This window comes from Echinops telfairi, unplaced genomic scaffold (assembly GCF_000313985.2).
Source record: "Echinops telfairi isolate 266 unplaced genomic scaffold, ASM31398v2 ScPeMD7_7400;HRSCAF=8409, whole genome shotgun sequence".
NCBI lineage: Eukaryota > Metazoa > Chordata > Mammalia > Afrosoricida > Tenrecidae > Echinops > Echinops telfairi.
Genome location: NW_022111300.1, coordinates 56,877,042 through 56,891,908, shown reverse-complemented (window position 1 = coordinate 56,891,908; position 14,867 = coordinate 56,877,042). Strand labels below are relative to the sequence as shown.

General features: G+C 44.1%; 1 protein-coding gene across 1 annotated transcript in view; it reads left to right on the top strand.

Annotated features, from left to right (window-relative positions):
- NETO1 (neuropilin and tolloid like 1) overlaps positions 1-14,867 on the top strand; it is a 134,452-nt gene that overhangs the window by 86,177 nt on the left and 33,408 nt on the right. Inside the window, exons 5-7 of the mRNA XM_004703043.4 lie at positions 4,055-4,096; positions 4,215-4,342; positions 11,892-12,120. Of these exons, the coding sequence (XP_004703100.1) occupies positions 4,055-4,096; positions 4,215-4,342; positions 11,892-12,120 (399 nt within the window). The remainder of the gene's footprint in view (positions 1-4,054; positions 4,097-4,214; positions 4,343-11,891; positions 12,121-14,867) is intronic.

Genomic DNA, 14,867 nt, shown 5'->3' with positions numbered 1-14,867 from the left:
TTTTTTTTCTGTATGTAAAATCCAGGATAGGAAAATGCGTAGAGACAGTCACTGGATTAATGCTTCCGTGGCAGTGGGGGGTTGGGGGGAGTGGCAGAGGGGGTGGGGGTGATGGCAGGGGAGGCTAGGGGGAAGTGGGGAGCTAATAACATTGAGTATATGAATGAAGAAAATGTACTAAAACTGATTGCAGTGATGATTGTACCACTCTTCTTGATGTGACTGGACTATTGAATTGCATGATTGGTGAACTGTCTGCCAAAAAAGCTGTTGAGAAAAAAAATCAAAACAAAACAGAATATTAGCAGACAAGTAGCAAAAACAATTACAAATGTTGATAAGCGACTCAAAGGGAGAGAAGACTATGTGAACCAGTGGTACTTGAGAGACTGTGAGTGGCCATGGATGGTCTCTTTCTGAAGACCTGGCAGAGAAAGGTATTGTACACATGCAAAGTGTGGAGCCTGGGGAGAGAAACCCTGGAGTGCTTGAGAAACAGAAAGGGTGGTTGGTGAGGAGCAAGCCAGCCAAGTCCACAGAGCCAGGTGTACAGGAACAAGAGCCACAGGACGGGTGTGACTGTAGAGTGCATGCAAGTTGATCTCAACTCAAAGGAAACTCTTGGGACAAGAAGCACCGCACCCTGGGGTGGTCTTGTCTGTAATCTCTATGGAAGCAAACTACCAGGTATTTCTTTCTTGGACTCACTGGAGGGATAGGAACCGCCCATTTTTTGACTTAGCAGCTGAACACTTAGTCATCACCCCACCAGGACTTCCTGCAGGCTCTGATCCTAACCAAATCGAACCAAACCCACTGCCATCTAATTGATTCTGGCTATCATACAGATGGGACATCTCCTTGGAGTTTCTAAGGTGGTGAATCTCATGGAAGTGACAACCTCGTTTTTCTCCTGGGGGAGTGGCTAATGGATTTGGGCAGCCGACCTTGTGAATAGCAACCTCTGCCTAACCCACCTCGTCACCAGTATCCCTTAAGGGCAGTCAGTTTATTAAAATACCATGGGTCTTTTTCTAAGTCTCATGGGAAATGAGGTGAGTACCGTCATTTGTTTTGTATTCTTAAACATCTACGTTTCTCAGCAGAGAATGGATGTGGGGAGATCTAAAGTTGACTTTGAGTAAGCCCACCTTCCCTGTGGTTCTGTAAGATTATGCGTGCCCTGGACCCCGGCCAACCTTGGATGATAAATCAATCCTTATATGCTTACTATTCAATTACTATTTGGTTGTTGTTTTTCTTTTTATTTCAGGTCAGATGGCTAATGTGATATTACTAGTGGTTAATTCAAATGGAACCAAAAAATGCTTCATGTTTTCTTTCCTTTTTTAACCAGTGCTCTCATCATTAATATAAAGAAAAAATAATTTTTCAATTCCCAGAACTGTCATGTCTCTCAATCATTAATATAAAGAAAAAATAATTTTTCAATTCCCAGAACTGTCATGTCTCTCAAAGTTTTCTGGCATGAGTTATAAAAATGAAAAATGTTTAGTCTTCAGACTAGAAAATGGAATACCATCTACATTTCCACAAGCATCATAAGAATAGCATGCAAAGATGAAATGGTCTAATCAAGAAGCAGATAATGAGTAATAATAAGGAACATAATTAAACAGTATGCAAACTAGTAGACAGGATATATAATGATTAAGAGAGATCCTTACTCGTTGGGTGAAGAGGCTTGGTGTGTAACTAAGGAGAACCTGGATGGGTCTCCTCCCTATCGGTGGGCCTGTTTGATGCTGACATTGATCGGAGTGGTCCTGTACAAATGTGGTCTGGTGCTTTTCTTGTACAAAGTAATGTATTAAATTCCTGTGTGTTGAAAGAATATGACCAATTATTTGTTGATTTTTTTAAAAAGTAAATGCTACTGGGAGATACCCTAAGAAGCCCCAGTGGCATAGTGGTTAGGAGATGGACTGCTAACCTCAAGCTGAGTAGTTTGAAACCAGCAGCCACTCCACAGGAGAAAGATGAGGCTTTCTACTGCTACGAGGACTTACAGTCTCAGAGGCGCAAAGATACCATGTCCGATAGGTTCACTATGAATCAGAGTCAACTGGATGACATTGACTTTGAGGAAGGAGCCTGGTCAAAATTAAGTATGGATATTCTAATTTCTGTATTTTTTCCTGTGAATTTCATAGGTATTTTTCCGTTTTCTTTTTTTCCCCCAAACGAAAGAAAACTCTTTTCAAAAACAGTAGTGTCAGAGAGTTCACACTTGATTTGTATATACCACATTCTAGTGACATCTTGATTGTCATGTTCCACTCAAGTATGCAGTGGGTCAATATGAGCAATAGGGTTTTTTTAATTTTTATTTTGCTTTAAAATGTCTCGAAATGGGTTTTGATACCTGATGAAAGAATCCCTGGTGACTCAGTGGATTAAGTATTGGGTTATTAACCAAAAGGCCAGCTCTTCCAACCCCCATCCCTGAACTAGAAGAGAAAGATGTGATTTTCTGCTTCTCTGAATCTTTGGGCCCTTGTACACAATAGGGAGCAGTTTCGTTTTGTACTGCTGGATCTCTGTGGGTTTGAATCCACTGAATGGCCATCGGTATCACTATCTTGTCACATGGCTGATCTAGGTCTTGTGAGGTTCAACAGATCTACAGATCCATTATTCCACAACCGCAACAGAAGTAAATCTGTGATGAAGGCAACTCGGCTCCCGTGGCCCTCTTGCAGTTCCTGTATTTGGGCATACAGACCTTCAAAGGGACACCCCGAGGTACACACACGCACGCACGCGCGCGCACGCAGTGAGCCCACTACTCAAAATAAGCCCAGTGCCGTTCCCTTCAGAAAGAGCGCTGCTCTTTCCCGTTCCATCTTTGAACTGTTGCCTCAGAAAATATGTCCAGCTTGTTGAGATTTTAAATTTATTGTGAACACCATAGTCGTGGGGCCAAATTAGATTTCCCAGTCACCTTTAAAATTGGATATCACGTGTCTCCCATATAAAATCACAACTGCTGATGTCTTTACCCAAAAGCAAAAGAAAATCCAATTCAAAGCAGCTAGTGCTACAATGATGTGAGTTTTTTCAAAAAGAAAAGGCCCCCAAGATACGTGCATGCAGAATGTGGTTTTACATCCTCCAGGACTCCGGGCTCTCCATGTTCCCATTCTTCACAGCTAAGCATTTTCTTCCACCAGCACCTCTCAGCATCAAAGATGACAACCGCTGTGAGTGCAAAGGGTCCACGATGGACACGTGCAAGAGCTGGTCACCCTCCGGATGCTTTGTTTCTCTATAAGTGAAGAAAATGCTCCCAGAAGTCTTCTACAGGACTTACCTTTCAACATCAGTGGGTGCATACCTATGTAGCAATCCATTCCAGAAAATGGGAATGAGGCTGCTGAGGTTGACTTACAAAAATTGTGTACTGTTGTGGCTCCTCATAGAGTAAGCCTCTGGGAGCACGTGACTGAACCCAGAAAGATACTTGAACCTGGAGTTGCACCAGAGGAAGACTGAGGGTGCCTGGAGGCTGGGTAGAGAGAGTAGTTTGCTGAGAAACATCCTAGGAGGAGGGCTAGGGCGCACCACAGAAGAGGGCCCGATGAAAACAGGATGGTGCAATGTCCATTGAAATTTGTGTTTCCGTGGTGTATTGAATCTTTTAAATCGTATGAAACAATCCTATTTAGAGAAGAGGAATGTTCATCCAAGTGCTAGCTAAATGATAGATGTGTGTTTTTTTTTTTAATCTGGTATCCTATTAGGGAGTTATAGATAATATGGATGTCTTTTCTTTCATGAAGGATTCATTTTGGGTGATTTTTTTAAAGGCATCTGTATTCAGGGGGAAAAAAACCCTTGTAGTAATCACATGTCCTGCCAGTTCACATTTTTCAGGCACGGCATTCTCGTGCACTTTTTACTTACCCATTTCACTTTTCTTACTATGCATGTGGGGGCAGCTTGCTGAATCCTGTAATGGGGTGCTGTGCAATGTGATTTTAAGTAGCAACTGCAGAATGGGATTAATTTTGTGTTTTTCTCAATTTTTAAGATCCTGACTTTAAGGACCTGGGCATTCTGAAGCCCTTACCAGGTTGGTAAACGAAATACTCAGTCGTGCTCAGAGACCATTGATTTCTGCTCTGCAACGCACTGTCGGTGGATTGTTCAAGCTCCATTTGTGTGTGTGTGTTTGCCATCCTGTTATTCAGCTTGTGAGTTTGAGACGGGCGGCCCGGAAGGAATCGTGGAGTCTGTGCAGATCATGAAGGAGGGAAAAGCATCCGCCAGCGAGGCCGTCGATTGCAAATGGTACATCCGAGCCCCACCACGGTCCAAGGTTAGTCCCAAGGGCGTCGTCACATGCAACTTGAAATGTGCCTGGAGCGTGCGTTTTTCTGAGCCACCTGGAGATGCTTCCAGCATTTCAGGGTGCCATCTTACATGCTTCTTTTATTTTAGTTCTAAAATGCAACTTGCCTTTTCCTGTTCCATGTTTCGTTCTGTGTGATTTTCATTAGATTGGGTTGTGAAGATGGCCTTAGACTCGAAAATAAGTCTACCTTTCTGAAAAATGGACGGAACTGTTATACTTAGCTGTGGTGACCTTCATGCCTTTATTATCAGTATCTGCAGGTGGTTATTTCTTCTCTTAGCCCAAAATTGTACCTGTGGAGAAAATTTCTCAGTCTCGAAAACTTGTATAACTGCCATATCTAGTAGCTGTATGGTAAGGTTTGGTGACCATAGCAAACAGGACCTCAAAGAGCCTGTACCCCTCCGAAGGAGATAGCAAAGCATAGTGACCCCACAGAAGAGAAGAGCGTTGAACTACTCCTTCAGGTCCCTGAGACTAAATCTTGACAGGATCAGGCCGCTTCGTATTTCTCCCTCCCTGCAATAGATGGGTTTGAACCACCCACCTTGTCGTTGGCGGTCCAGCATTTAACCCACTGTCCCTCCAGGGCTCCTTTCCCAAAGGAGACCTCCAAATTCTGAAGCAACTCTCTGGTCCCTTTTGAATGTTCCTATGAAAGAACATAGGCCCTGGCATTAACAAGTCCCGTCCCTCCCTGCCCCCACCCCCGACTCCTAAGAGGCCAGGAATTAGAAAACTAACTTCTATTGGGATTGGAGTGATTATTGTTAAGCGACTCTGTACATGGCAAGCACCAGAGGCAGAGGCAGCACTGCTCTTCATGTGTGTATAGCTCCGTGCTGAGACAAATGTGCAAGGAAAACCATCCAATCAATGAGAGAGATTGTGGTGCTTGGGGGACCATGGAATTAGAGTGAGGGAGAAGATGATTTAGGCCTGACCCAGGTATCAGTCAGGCCCACAGCTTAAGCTGAATGAAAACTACAAGCCAGGGCTCTTAAAAACAAACTTGGAAAAGTTCCATTAAAATTTCATTCCATTATTTTCCACCCAGTATTTGGAGCCCGCTCATACTGTTGTGACAGGTAGGGAAGGAAGCCGGTGGTAGGGAGGGTGGTCCCAGCTGGAGGTCATTGCATCTGTGACGTCATGGAATCAGAGTAGCCCCCGCTGACTTTTGAATGGATTGAAGGTGTTGCTTGTGACCCAATAAAACCATGAGAGTTGAAGGAAGGAGTAAGTGGTGATGCCCAAAGGTTCTGCAGACCTTCTACAGGGCGAAGACGGTCCTGCGTTAGAAGCAGGAGAGTGATGCGATCAGATTTGTGTTTTAGGAAAGGACTCTTCTGTGTAGAAAGGCAGAGCAGAACTGCTCATACTACAAGGAGAAAGCACAGCAGGAAGTGAGGGCAGGAACCCCAGTGTCTTGGACCAGGTTAGCTGGCAGACACATGGTGGTTGTGAGTAGTTACTGAACCGGCTACGACTCAATGAGACCTTAGCAAAGCATAAGGAAATGTCGCCTGGCTGGGCCCCATCTTCAAGACCATTGGTATGGCCGAGTTCATCATGGCAGCTAGGGTATTCATCCATCCCCTTGAGGGTTTCTCTGTTACCCTTGACTTCCTGCTCGTCCAAAGACGAGTTCTCCTGCACGTCTTTCCCGATGATTTGTTCAAAGTCAGCAACTGGAAGTCTCACAGTCTACTGCATTTTTGTTTTTGTTTTTCTTGGACTGATCATTCTCTTGGGAGTACACAGATTAGGAAACATAGAAAACACAAGGGAATTGGGTGACTGGATGTTCAGAGTGAGGGACAAAGATGAGTCACGTTTAGGGAACTGTATTCCAGGAAATGTTCTGATTTTCTTTCTTTGACTATCTTTTCTCGGAGATTGGCCAATGAGATGGGGCGGGAGGGGTTTCCTCGCCACACCCCCAGTTATCATCATTCAGAGATCAGGGTGCAGATTCAAACACTGTCGTCTGTAGGCAACCCCCCCACCAAAAGTTAAGTTCATTATGACATCCATCACAGGATGCAGATGACATAGTACAGAGTACATGGTGCAGAGGGTTAAGCCCCCCTCTATTAGCTGAAAGGTGGGTGTTTTGAACTCACCCACTGTCAGCTTGGGAGACAAGCCTGGTGGTGTACTTCTGAGTTCATCCCTTCCTTGGAGACCCTGTGGAGGAGTTCTGCTCTGACCACAGAGGGTCACCATGACTCTGAATCACGTCAGTGATAGGAAGTGACTCCTCCCTCCATCCGCCCTACATAGACTATCAGGGAGCTGACTCACCGTTTACTAGGTTCCATGATCACATGGGCCCGGTGTGTATGTTTCTGAAATGCTGAATGGAGGAAGTGTTGGAGGTTCTTCTCAAGCCAGGAGCAGCTGAGCCCCACCTTGCTCTTAGAAACCAGTGTCTCCATCAGCGCAGGGCTCAAAGAGAGGCTTTCATGAGGGCGAGCACACACACACTTCTCTCCCAGCTGGTAAATAGCCTGTCTTTTGTACAATCCTGGACAAAAATACCAAGCGTACCTGTCTGTCACAGATCCTGGCATTCTGTGACCCCAAAGGGGAAGTCACCCACAGAGCTGGACAAAGCTGGCTCTATTGTGACAGGCTCTCTCTATGTTGCTAAAGGTTAGAGCTTTGAATAAGCATGGAGAAAAAGCAAGAATGGGATATCACCGCCTCTGTGGACTTTCTGTCTCACGGAATTTGGAGCTGCTCCTGAGAAGAGAGGATCACAGCACCAGTTGAACTTGCTCCTGGTGAATGTCTGTCATGGTAACTGGTGGCTTGAACCCTAATCCACACTGACCATACTAAATCACTCACTTGAGTGCTATTGGAATTCCTATAAATTGTGTATTACTTCTCAACCTTTGGTCAAATAGAAAATAAAATATCGTATTTACCTGTTTAGTGTGAGAATAGGAATATAGGTTGTGCATCTTTAGATAGGAGCCCCGGTGGCGTAACGTGCATTGGACTGCTACTGCGAGGGCGGCAGTTTGAAACCATCAGCCTCTCCACTGGCAGGAAGTTGAGCTCTTCTGCTCCGGCACAGAGCTACGGTCTCAGAAACCTACGAGGACAATTCTTCCTTGTCCTATTCAGTGGCGCCGCGAGTCGGGATTGATTCAATGGCAGTGAGTTTGTGTTTTTCATCTCTAACTAGGATGTGACTAATCCAAAAAAAATTTTTAAAGAGTTTGGAATGCCAGTGGCAGAAAATATGGTAGAGGGCTTTAAGAGAGTTATGCTACTGGTTATCTCACTGAAGAGATGGATAGAGAGAGTCAGAAGAAGGCAGTTCCAGATGAGTTAACGATGGGAAGTGGAACATGCTTCCGTAATCAGCTGGTTAGGTATGTATGCAGATTCTAGAACAAGGGTAGTGGAAGGGAACGTGTCTAGATCAGAATCTGCTCAGGAGGAGTTGCAAGAAGAGCGTGATGGGGAAGCAAGCAGTGGGAACTATGTCAGTGGGAACTCCATGAAGAAAGGCCTCATTTTCCTTCCCATACCTCCTGCTAAGGGGAACATCTGCCGCGAACTTGGAGCTCCCGCCCTGGTTTACAGCTGGGAGAAAGGACATACTAGCCTTGTTCAACGATGAGAGGAAGTGCCCTTTGGGAGGAGAATAAGACTTCTGATTTCTTCAGAAAGAAGACTTAACCTAGATAATTGGGTGTGCCACCATCCTCCTGGCCTTGCCAGCTAGAGAAAGATAGCTTCGGATACAACTCGGGGGAGGCCGTTTGTTTGTTTCTTCATTTTGTTTTGTTTATATAATGGAGCTGTCCAAAGAGCAAATAAGTTTCCCCAGACAGAGGCCAAGCTGAGTTTGGCAGTGATTTTGTGTAGTTCATTAAAAAGGCAAGTGCTTTTGTTGGCATGGCTGATCTGCATGTCCTCTCAGAACCAGAGTCCGAGCATCTGGTAAATGACTTGCCTAGGTGTTCGGCTAGTTAGTACCCGAGCGAGCTGGAGCTAGAGTCATCTGATTCTCCTTCCAGTGTGATGTCTCAAGGCCACACATGCAAGGGAAATTGTCCATTTCCTTACAACAGGGCCAGAGAGTCAATAGATTTATAAAGACATATACGGAAGGCATACTTTAATGATGAAAGCCTCAAAAGAATAAAACTCTCAATACTTACAGATTATTCATGACTCCTGATTAACTTAATTTTTATTAATTAAAGAACACAGAATCAAATTGGAATAAATGGGGCAATTAAAAAACAAAACCCACCACCCAACACCAGTAAATTCTTACCTGCATGTTTATGTATTGCCCCACTATAAATGGCAAGCAGTGAGACATCCTGAGCCACACACTTGTTAGAATGTGGTTTTAATTATAAAATTGTCTAGTAGCTATTTAGGAGCCCAGATGTTGTGGTTAAGCGTGGGGCTGAGAACCACAAGGTCAGCAGTTCAAAACCACCAGCCTCTCCTCAGAAGAAAGACAGAACTTTCTAAGGCCATAAAGAGTGACATCTCAGAAATCCCCAGGGGTAGTTCTACCCTGTCCTGCAGGGTTGCTGGGAGTTGAGATCAACCTGATGGGAGTGAGTTCAGAGTGGCTGTTTAAACCAACCACAGCGCTTTCTCTTAAACTGCACTCTATCCTATTGGCTTCATCTTGGAGGACGTTCTGCTGGCAAGTCTAGAATAATTGCTCTCAGTGAGAGGAGGGTGCAGGTGGAAAAGGTGATATGAAATGTTTATTGGTAAATATATTTCTTATTAAATTGATAGCTCGACTCACTTGCTCGAGTGTACCAAGGAATCCTGTTTTCCGTATTAGTGTGATTTGGAAGACAGACATCCATAGGAATGGCTTATGTTTTCTGAAGCTTCCCATGTCCTGCTTAATAAATCATCCTGTCAGTTCAGGCCATTTGTGATTGATTAAAAAGACGAATGTGTCCCAATGATTCAGAGCAGAGATTATAATCGGACCATTTTACTGGGGTTATATATTATTCGGTTTCTCATTTTCTCTTTTCTTCAGCACACAGACCAGACCAGAGGGCTTTCTGCAGTTTTCTCATTTAAATAAAAATATTGTCACAGGCAGTTGTTTCTCTCTGAATTATTAAGACACAAGCTTTGTGATGACAAGATTGTCGTGTGAATCATCATGCAGGAAGGGTGTTCCTCTCTCCTGTGCGCTGAGCTGTGTGTCTGAGGAGGGCTCAGGGAGCTTAAGCAATTATTCTGCCTGATGACATTTGGCCTTTGCTTGGACAGACCTGGACCCAGTTAAAGCTTTACTCCACTGGCTTATTGTGTTTCTTTCCCGAGGTTTTAAAAAAAGAAAAAATGGCGTCAAGAAAATTACAGAAAGCTTCTAAGAGAGTATATAACATCCCAAGGCCGGCCTGGTCCCTGTCTTCTCCAGTATTTGATGATGACCTTTAAGTATAGGTGTTCAGACAACCTTTCAAGTCACCTTGTGTAAGAGTGCATGTGAATGTCCTGATGTGGGACGTCCCCTGCGACCCCTTGCACTCTTCAAGGGAAAATAAGGGAGGGCCCGGAACATGCAAATAGCCTTTTCTGATTACGCACCCTTCTTCTATACGATCACCTGATTTCCCAAGGATTTTAAGGTGCACATGCTTTCTGAGGATTACATTTTTAGGATTTGCATTCAGATCTCAATAGTCAGCTCTTGAGAAGGACGGTGTTTTGTTTGGTTTTGTCTATTGATGGACTTGGTTCCTGGCAGTGTGTTTGCTAAGAGCAGGGCCTGCATTCTGGCATCTCTGGCCTGGAGCCTCTAATACACTTGCCTTTTCATTGGCACAGTACTAGGGAGCAAAGGAGATCTGAGCCTGCACCCTGGCATGACCGTTAAGCCATGTCACCTGCAGAAATGAGCAGCACCTATCGAGACCCCAGTTTCCTTATCTCACAATGGTCTCTCATGAGTGCCGACAGTTTTGGAGAGATTGGACTGTATCGTGCAAGAGCACAATGCCTCCTGCTCTTGCCATCGCTTGGATGGACTCCCTTTGCTCCAGTGGATGCTGCCTCAGAGTCACCCCAGAGGGCAGGGTAAAACTGCCCGTGGGTTTCCAAGATAACTCTTTACGGGAATAGAAAGGCCCGTCATTCCTTCAGTTGTCTCTATTACACCCTGGACATGCTTCCCGGACTAATAATAAACCATGCAGCTCACTATCATGTAATTAGCCTCCTGGCTAGTTCCCCCAAAAAACATCAGGTGATGTGACAAATACCGTCCTCCCCTGAATCAGGGAAATCAATCATTCATTGATTTTCCTTCCCTGGGGTTAAGAGTTTGATTGTTAAAACTAGGGGTGGGGACACATCAGCCCTTTCAAGGTCCAGTCATCTTGAAATTGTCCAGCCGTCCCTCGGCACTCTCGCTACAACCCTGGAAGTGCCTGGGAAGGTGAAACACAAATCACTTGAAGGATAACAATGAATACCCAATTCTACAAATACAGGACAGTTGCTTCTCCTTTTCCCCAGGCCCCTCCGGGCATGAGCTCAGTGTGTGTAGTAAATGAGGACATTGGGTCTAGAGTGATGCAAAGGTAACTGTAGACATCATTGGCTGTCTATAGTTTGGTCCCCAAGCTTTGTCAACAAGAAGCCAGCTGAAGAGCAAATAGCGTGTAGACACTTAGGGTTGGTATGTAGATATCTATATATGTGTATGTATACATGTGTGTGTATATGTATGTGTAAAGAAAGCATGCCATGCCTGATATCCTCTTTATTTCCGAATCTCTCTATCTTCTCATAGTAGATGTCATTTTTTCCTCTTTCTTCAAATCACTTCTTGGCATTACATGTTTGTGTCATGATCTGTTTGACACTTATTTTCAACACTGGCCATTGTGCCTGCCATCACCGGTGCCCAGACCAGCGTGAGAAGCCTCACGTGTTTCTGAACGGATGTGCAAAGGAACACGCAGTGTTGACAGACTCACCCTTTGTTTGGGACTCGGGTGAAAGCAGAGTGGTGAGAAGTCAAACGGAGCCTGTTGATCCAGAAACACACTATCTGAATCAGTGGTGAGGATCTCTGCAGGATGAGGGCTCAGGAAGTTAAGAGTATCTTTATGCCTAACTTCCTGTCTTGCCATTTCCCCAAGTCGGGGTTTCTTCTTCCGAACAGGACAAGAAAAACTTCCCCATGATGGTGAGATTAGTGGTAGTAAAACCGAACACAGAGTAAGTTTCACTGCCCCTTACCATCTTTGAAATTTAATTTTCTTTTTTGTGGGACTTACCTAAAAAACTGAGTCTGCTATGGTGAAAATGGTCTTTGGCCATGGCCCACATTTGGGTGTCTTTATACCCTGCTGTCTACGGAAGGGTGAAAACACGGCAGGGAGTCTGACGACACTCAAGGTGGCCTGGTGGGTCCCAGAGGAGCAAGGCCAGGCTGTGCCTGGCTTGTGTTTGGCTGGGGGGTCCTCTGACCTTTGCCGTTGCCTTGCAGATCTACCTGCGGTTCTTGGACTACGAGATGCAGAACTCCAACGAGTGCAAAAGGAACTTTGTGGCTGTGTATGATGGCAGCAGCTCTGTGGAGGACTTGAAAGCCAAGTTCTGCAGCACAGTGGCCAACGACGTGATGCTTCGCACCGGTCTGGGGGTGATCCGCATGTGGGCGGATGAAGGCAGTCGCAACAGCCGCTTCCAGATGCTCTTCACGTCCTTTCAAGAACGTAAGGCTCGTCGCCCTGTCTGTCCTCTTGTCCCTTGAGTGTGGCCTAGCCTGCCACCCCAGGAGCTGGAGACCATGTGTTTTCATGAGCTCACGGGGTTGGGGGGGGTCTTTCTTCAGAAGGTGTTTGCATGCCATTTCCCTTCCTCCTCTTTGAATGCAAGGATAGCAGAGGGTTCCAGCTGCATTTTGATTGCTTATTTCAGACTAGAGGATACAGCCACTGTCCTGCTAGCACAGCCCACACTGTGCCACCTGGGAAATCAGGCTTTCATATGGGCACTTGGAATGGATGCAGCAGCTTTTGATGAAGCTGGCGTTTAAATCTTAAAAGCCTGAATCAACATATTTGCTAGGTGCAAGCATCTCTTTCAGGTCCCTCTACATCAGATGGGGCTCCAGCTACAGTGACCGTGAAAATAGGAAGAAGGTGAGAATTGTTGGGGACAGCAGTCAGCACAAGCATTTTCAGAAATATCTGAAATGGCATAATGGGTGATTCCCAGACTTCCGTTCACAGCCCAGTGAGTTCTTACAGGTAATGAGTCCTGTGAGTCGATGGCATTTGGAACAATCTTCTGAAAACACATTTCCTCTTTCCCAGTTTCTGTCACTGGGGCAGAGTCCTGAGATACTCAGCTTTCAGGATCAACACCTCCTGTTTTGAAGCTATGTTTTCTTACTCTTTTTTAAATGAAAACATCACAATAAAATACGCCCACAGTTTAAACATCGCAAAATCTTATTGAAAGTAACAAAGCAGGTGACTTTTTAAAAATTAGTAAATGACAATTGGGTTGTATCCATTCTTTTATAAAATGACCAAGTATTCCAGGGCTGTAAACGCCTCTTTCAGTCCCTAAATGGAGCATTCTCAGGCTGAGTACCACTCAGGACCACTGAGTACCACTCAGAAGGACACAGCATCCTCCAGCGTCCTTCGTGTCAGACATGAATGGCATGCTGCTATCTCTGTCTTCACTTCAGTATATATATAGCTATATATATATATGTTAGAGGCAATGCATCTTCATTTCAGTCAGGTATTTTTTAAAAAGAAAGAGGATGATGTCATTTTCTTAAGTAATAGATGAAAACATTCTCACTTCAGGATAGTTTTTAAGTTGGGTGCTACTATTATCTTCAGTGGCTTGCATCTTTGGTCAAGGCGTGCAGGTCGTAGAACTTGATTTTGTATTGCTAGCAGGGTTAGATAATAATGGATTGACAAGTCCAATGTGGTATGAAGAGCACAAATATGTTAGATGATTTGATAGCTATTCTCAAATATCACACAAATCTGCATTTTTTGACCAGATGATACCATCAAATAGAATGAAAAAGTTATGAACTCCTGCATCTAAGAAATTAACTAGTAAATGATAATGTTGAAGAACCCGAAATCTTAGGATTACATGAAGTTTTGTGTCAAAAAGACACAATAAGAGCCACTAATTTTCTTATATTGTCAACTCTATCATAAAAAGTCTAATGGGAAGCCACACAGGGCAAAATGCAAATGACATAATTTCTTCATCTCTCGGTATTATTAATAAGGAGCTGGCACTCACTCATTAAGTGGGAGAGGTTTACTAGGATACAGAAGCCCCTGTAATCATGAGAAAGGGCAAAAGAAGAGATGTTGATCTGGGAGAAAATTGTCTCTGTTCACAATGTGATAACTACCTTAGGCTGATGCTGGGTGAGAAAGGATTCGTGTTCAAGAGAGAAGATAAATGCTTGAAAATTATAGGGAAACAGCTGAGTGCAATTTAAGGGAAAATGTCAAACTCATGGGAGCTGAGATTTAAAAAAATAGAATGGATGATCACAGAGGATAGAGACTCTGGTAGGGAGTTGATTCCTTTGGAAATGGGTCACCCTCCACCGTGAATGGTGCCGAGGAAATGTCCATTAGGGAGAAGGCATAGAATGAGCAGCTCCTGCGGTCCTTCTCAGCTCTAAAATGTTTTGAATTCTAGGAGTTTTTATAAATCTGCATATCCCAAGAAATGGTGATTTCATATTTTGAATGTGTTGTTATATGTCGAGTAGGTTTATTTGAGCTCAAGGCATGATGTTGATGCATGTGATTATGTGATCTCCGAAAGTCATTCATTTGTATGTGTAGGTTGGGGGTACCTAGATTGAGTAATCCAGAACAAACAGGCCATTCTTCCTCTTTATGATAGAAACAGCATCTCACCTTCATGTTCCCGCACAGTGGATGAGCTATCGCTGGCGTCTGAGTGGTGTGGGCTGTAGCAGTATTCCCAGTGGTAGCCTAAACCTGAAAATAGACAGTCAGTTTCAACTGGAACCTGCTTCATCCATCCACTGGGACATGTTGCCGCTGTAGTTTTGACTTGGAGTTGTTGACATTGGCTGAGAAATAGGCAGCATTCCACTACTATAAACCTGAGATCTAAAGACATTCTCTGATAAAAGATGTGGCTGTCATATGAAACATCATACGTTGAAACCCAGGCATTCCAGACCAGAGGGGGGATTTTTTTTTTCTTTTAAAAATCATTTTATTGGGGGTTCATACAACTTTTTTTAAAAAATATATTTACAAATGTACATGCCTTTATTTAGACTTCTATATACGTCCTTTGCCTCCTACCTCTTTTTTTTTTAACCATTTCTCAAATTTTACCTGCATAAGTATTTTTTTTTCTTTTTTAACATTATATTAGGGGCTCATACAACTGTTATCCCAATCCATACACACATCAATTGTGTAAA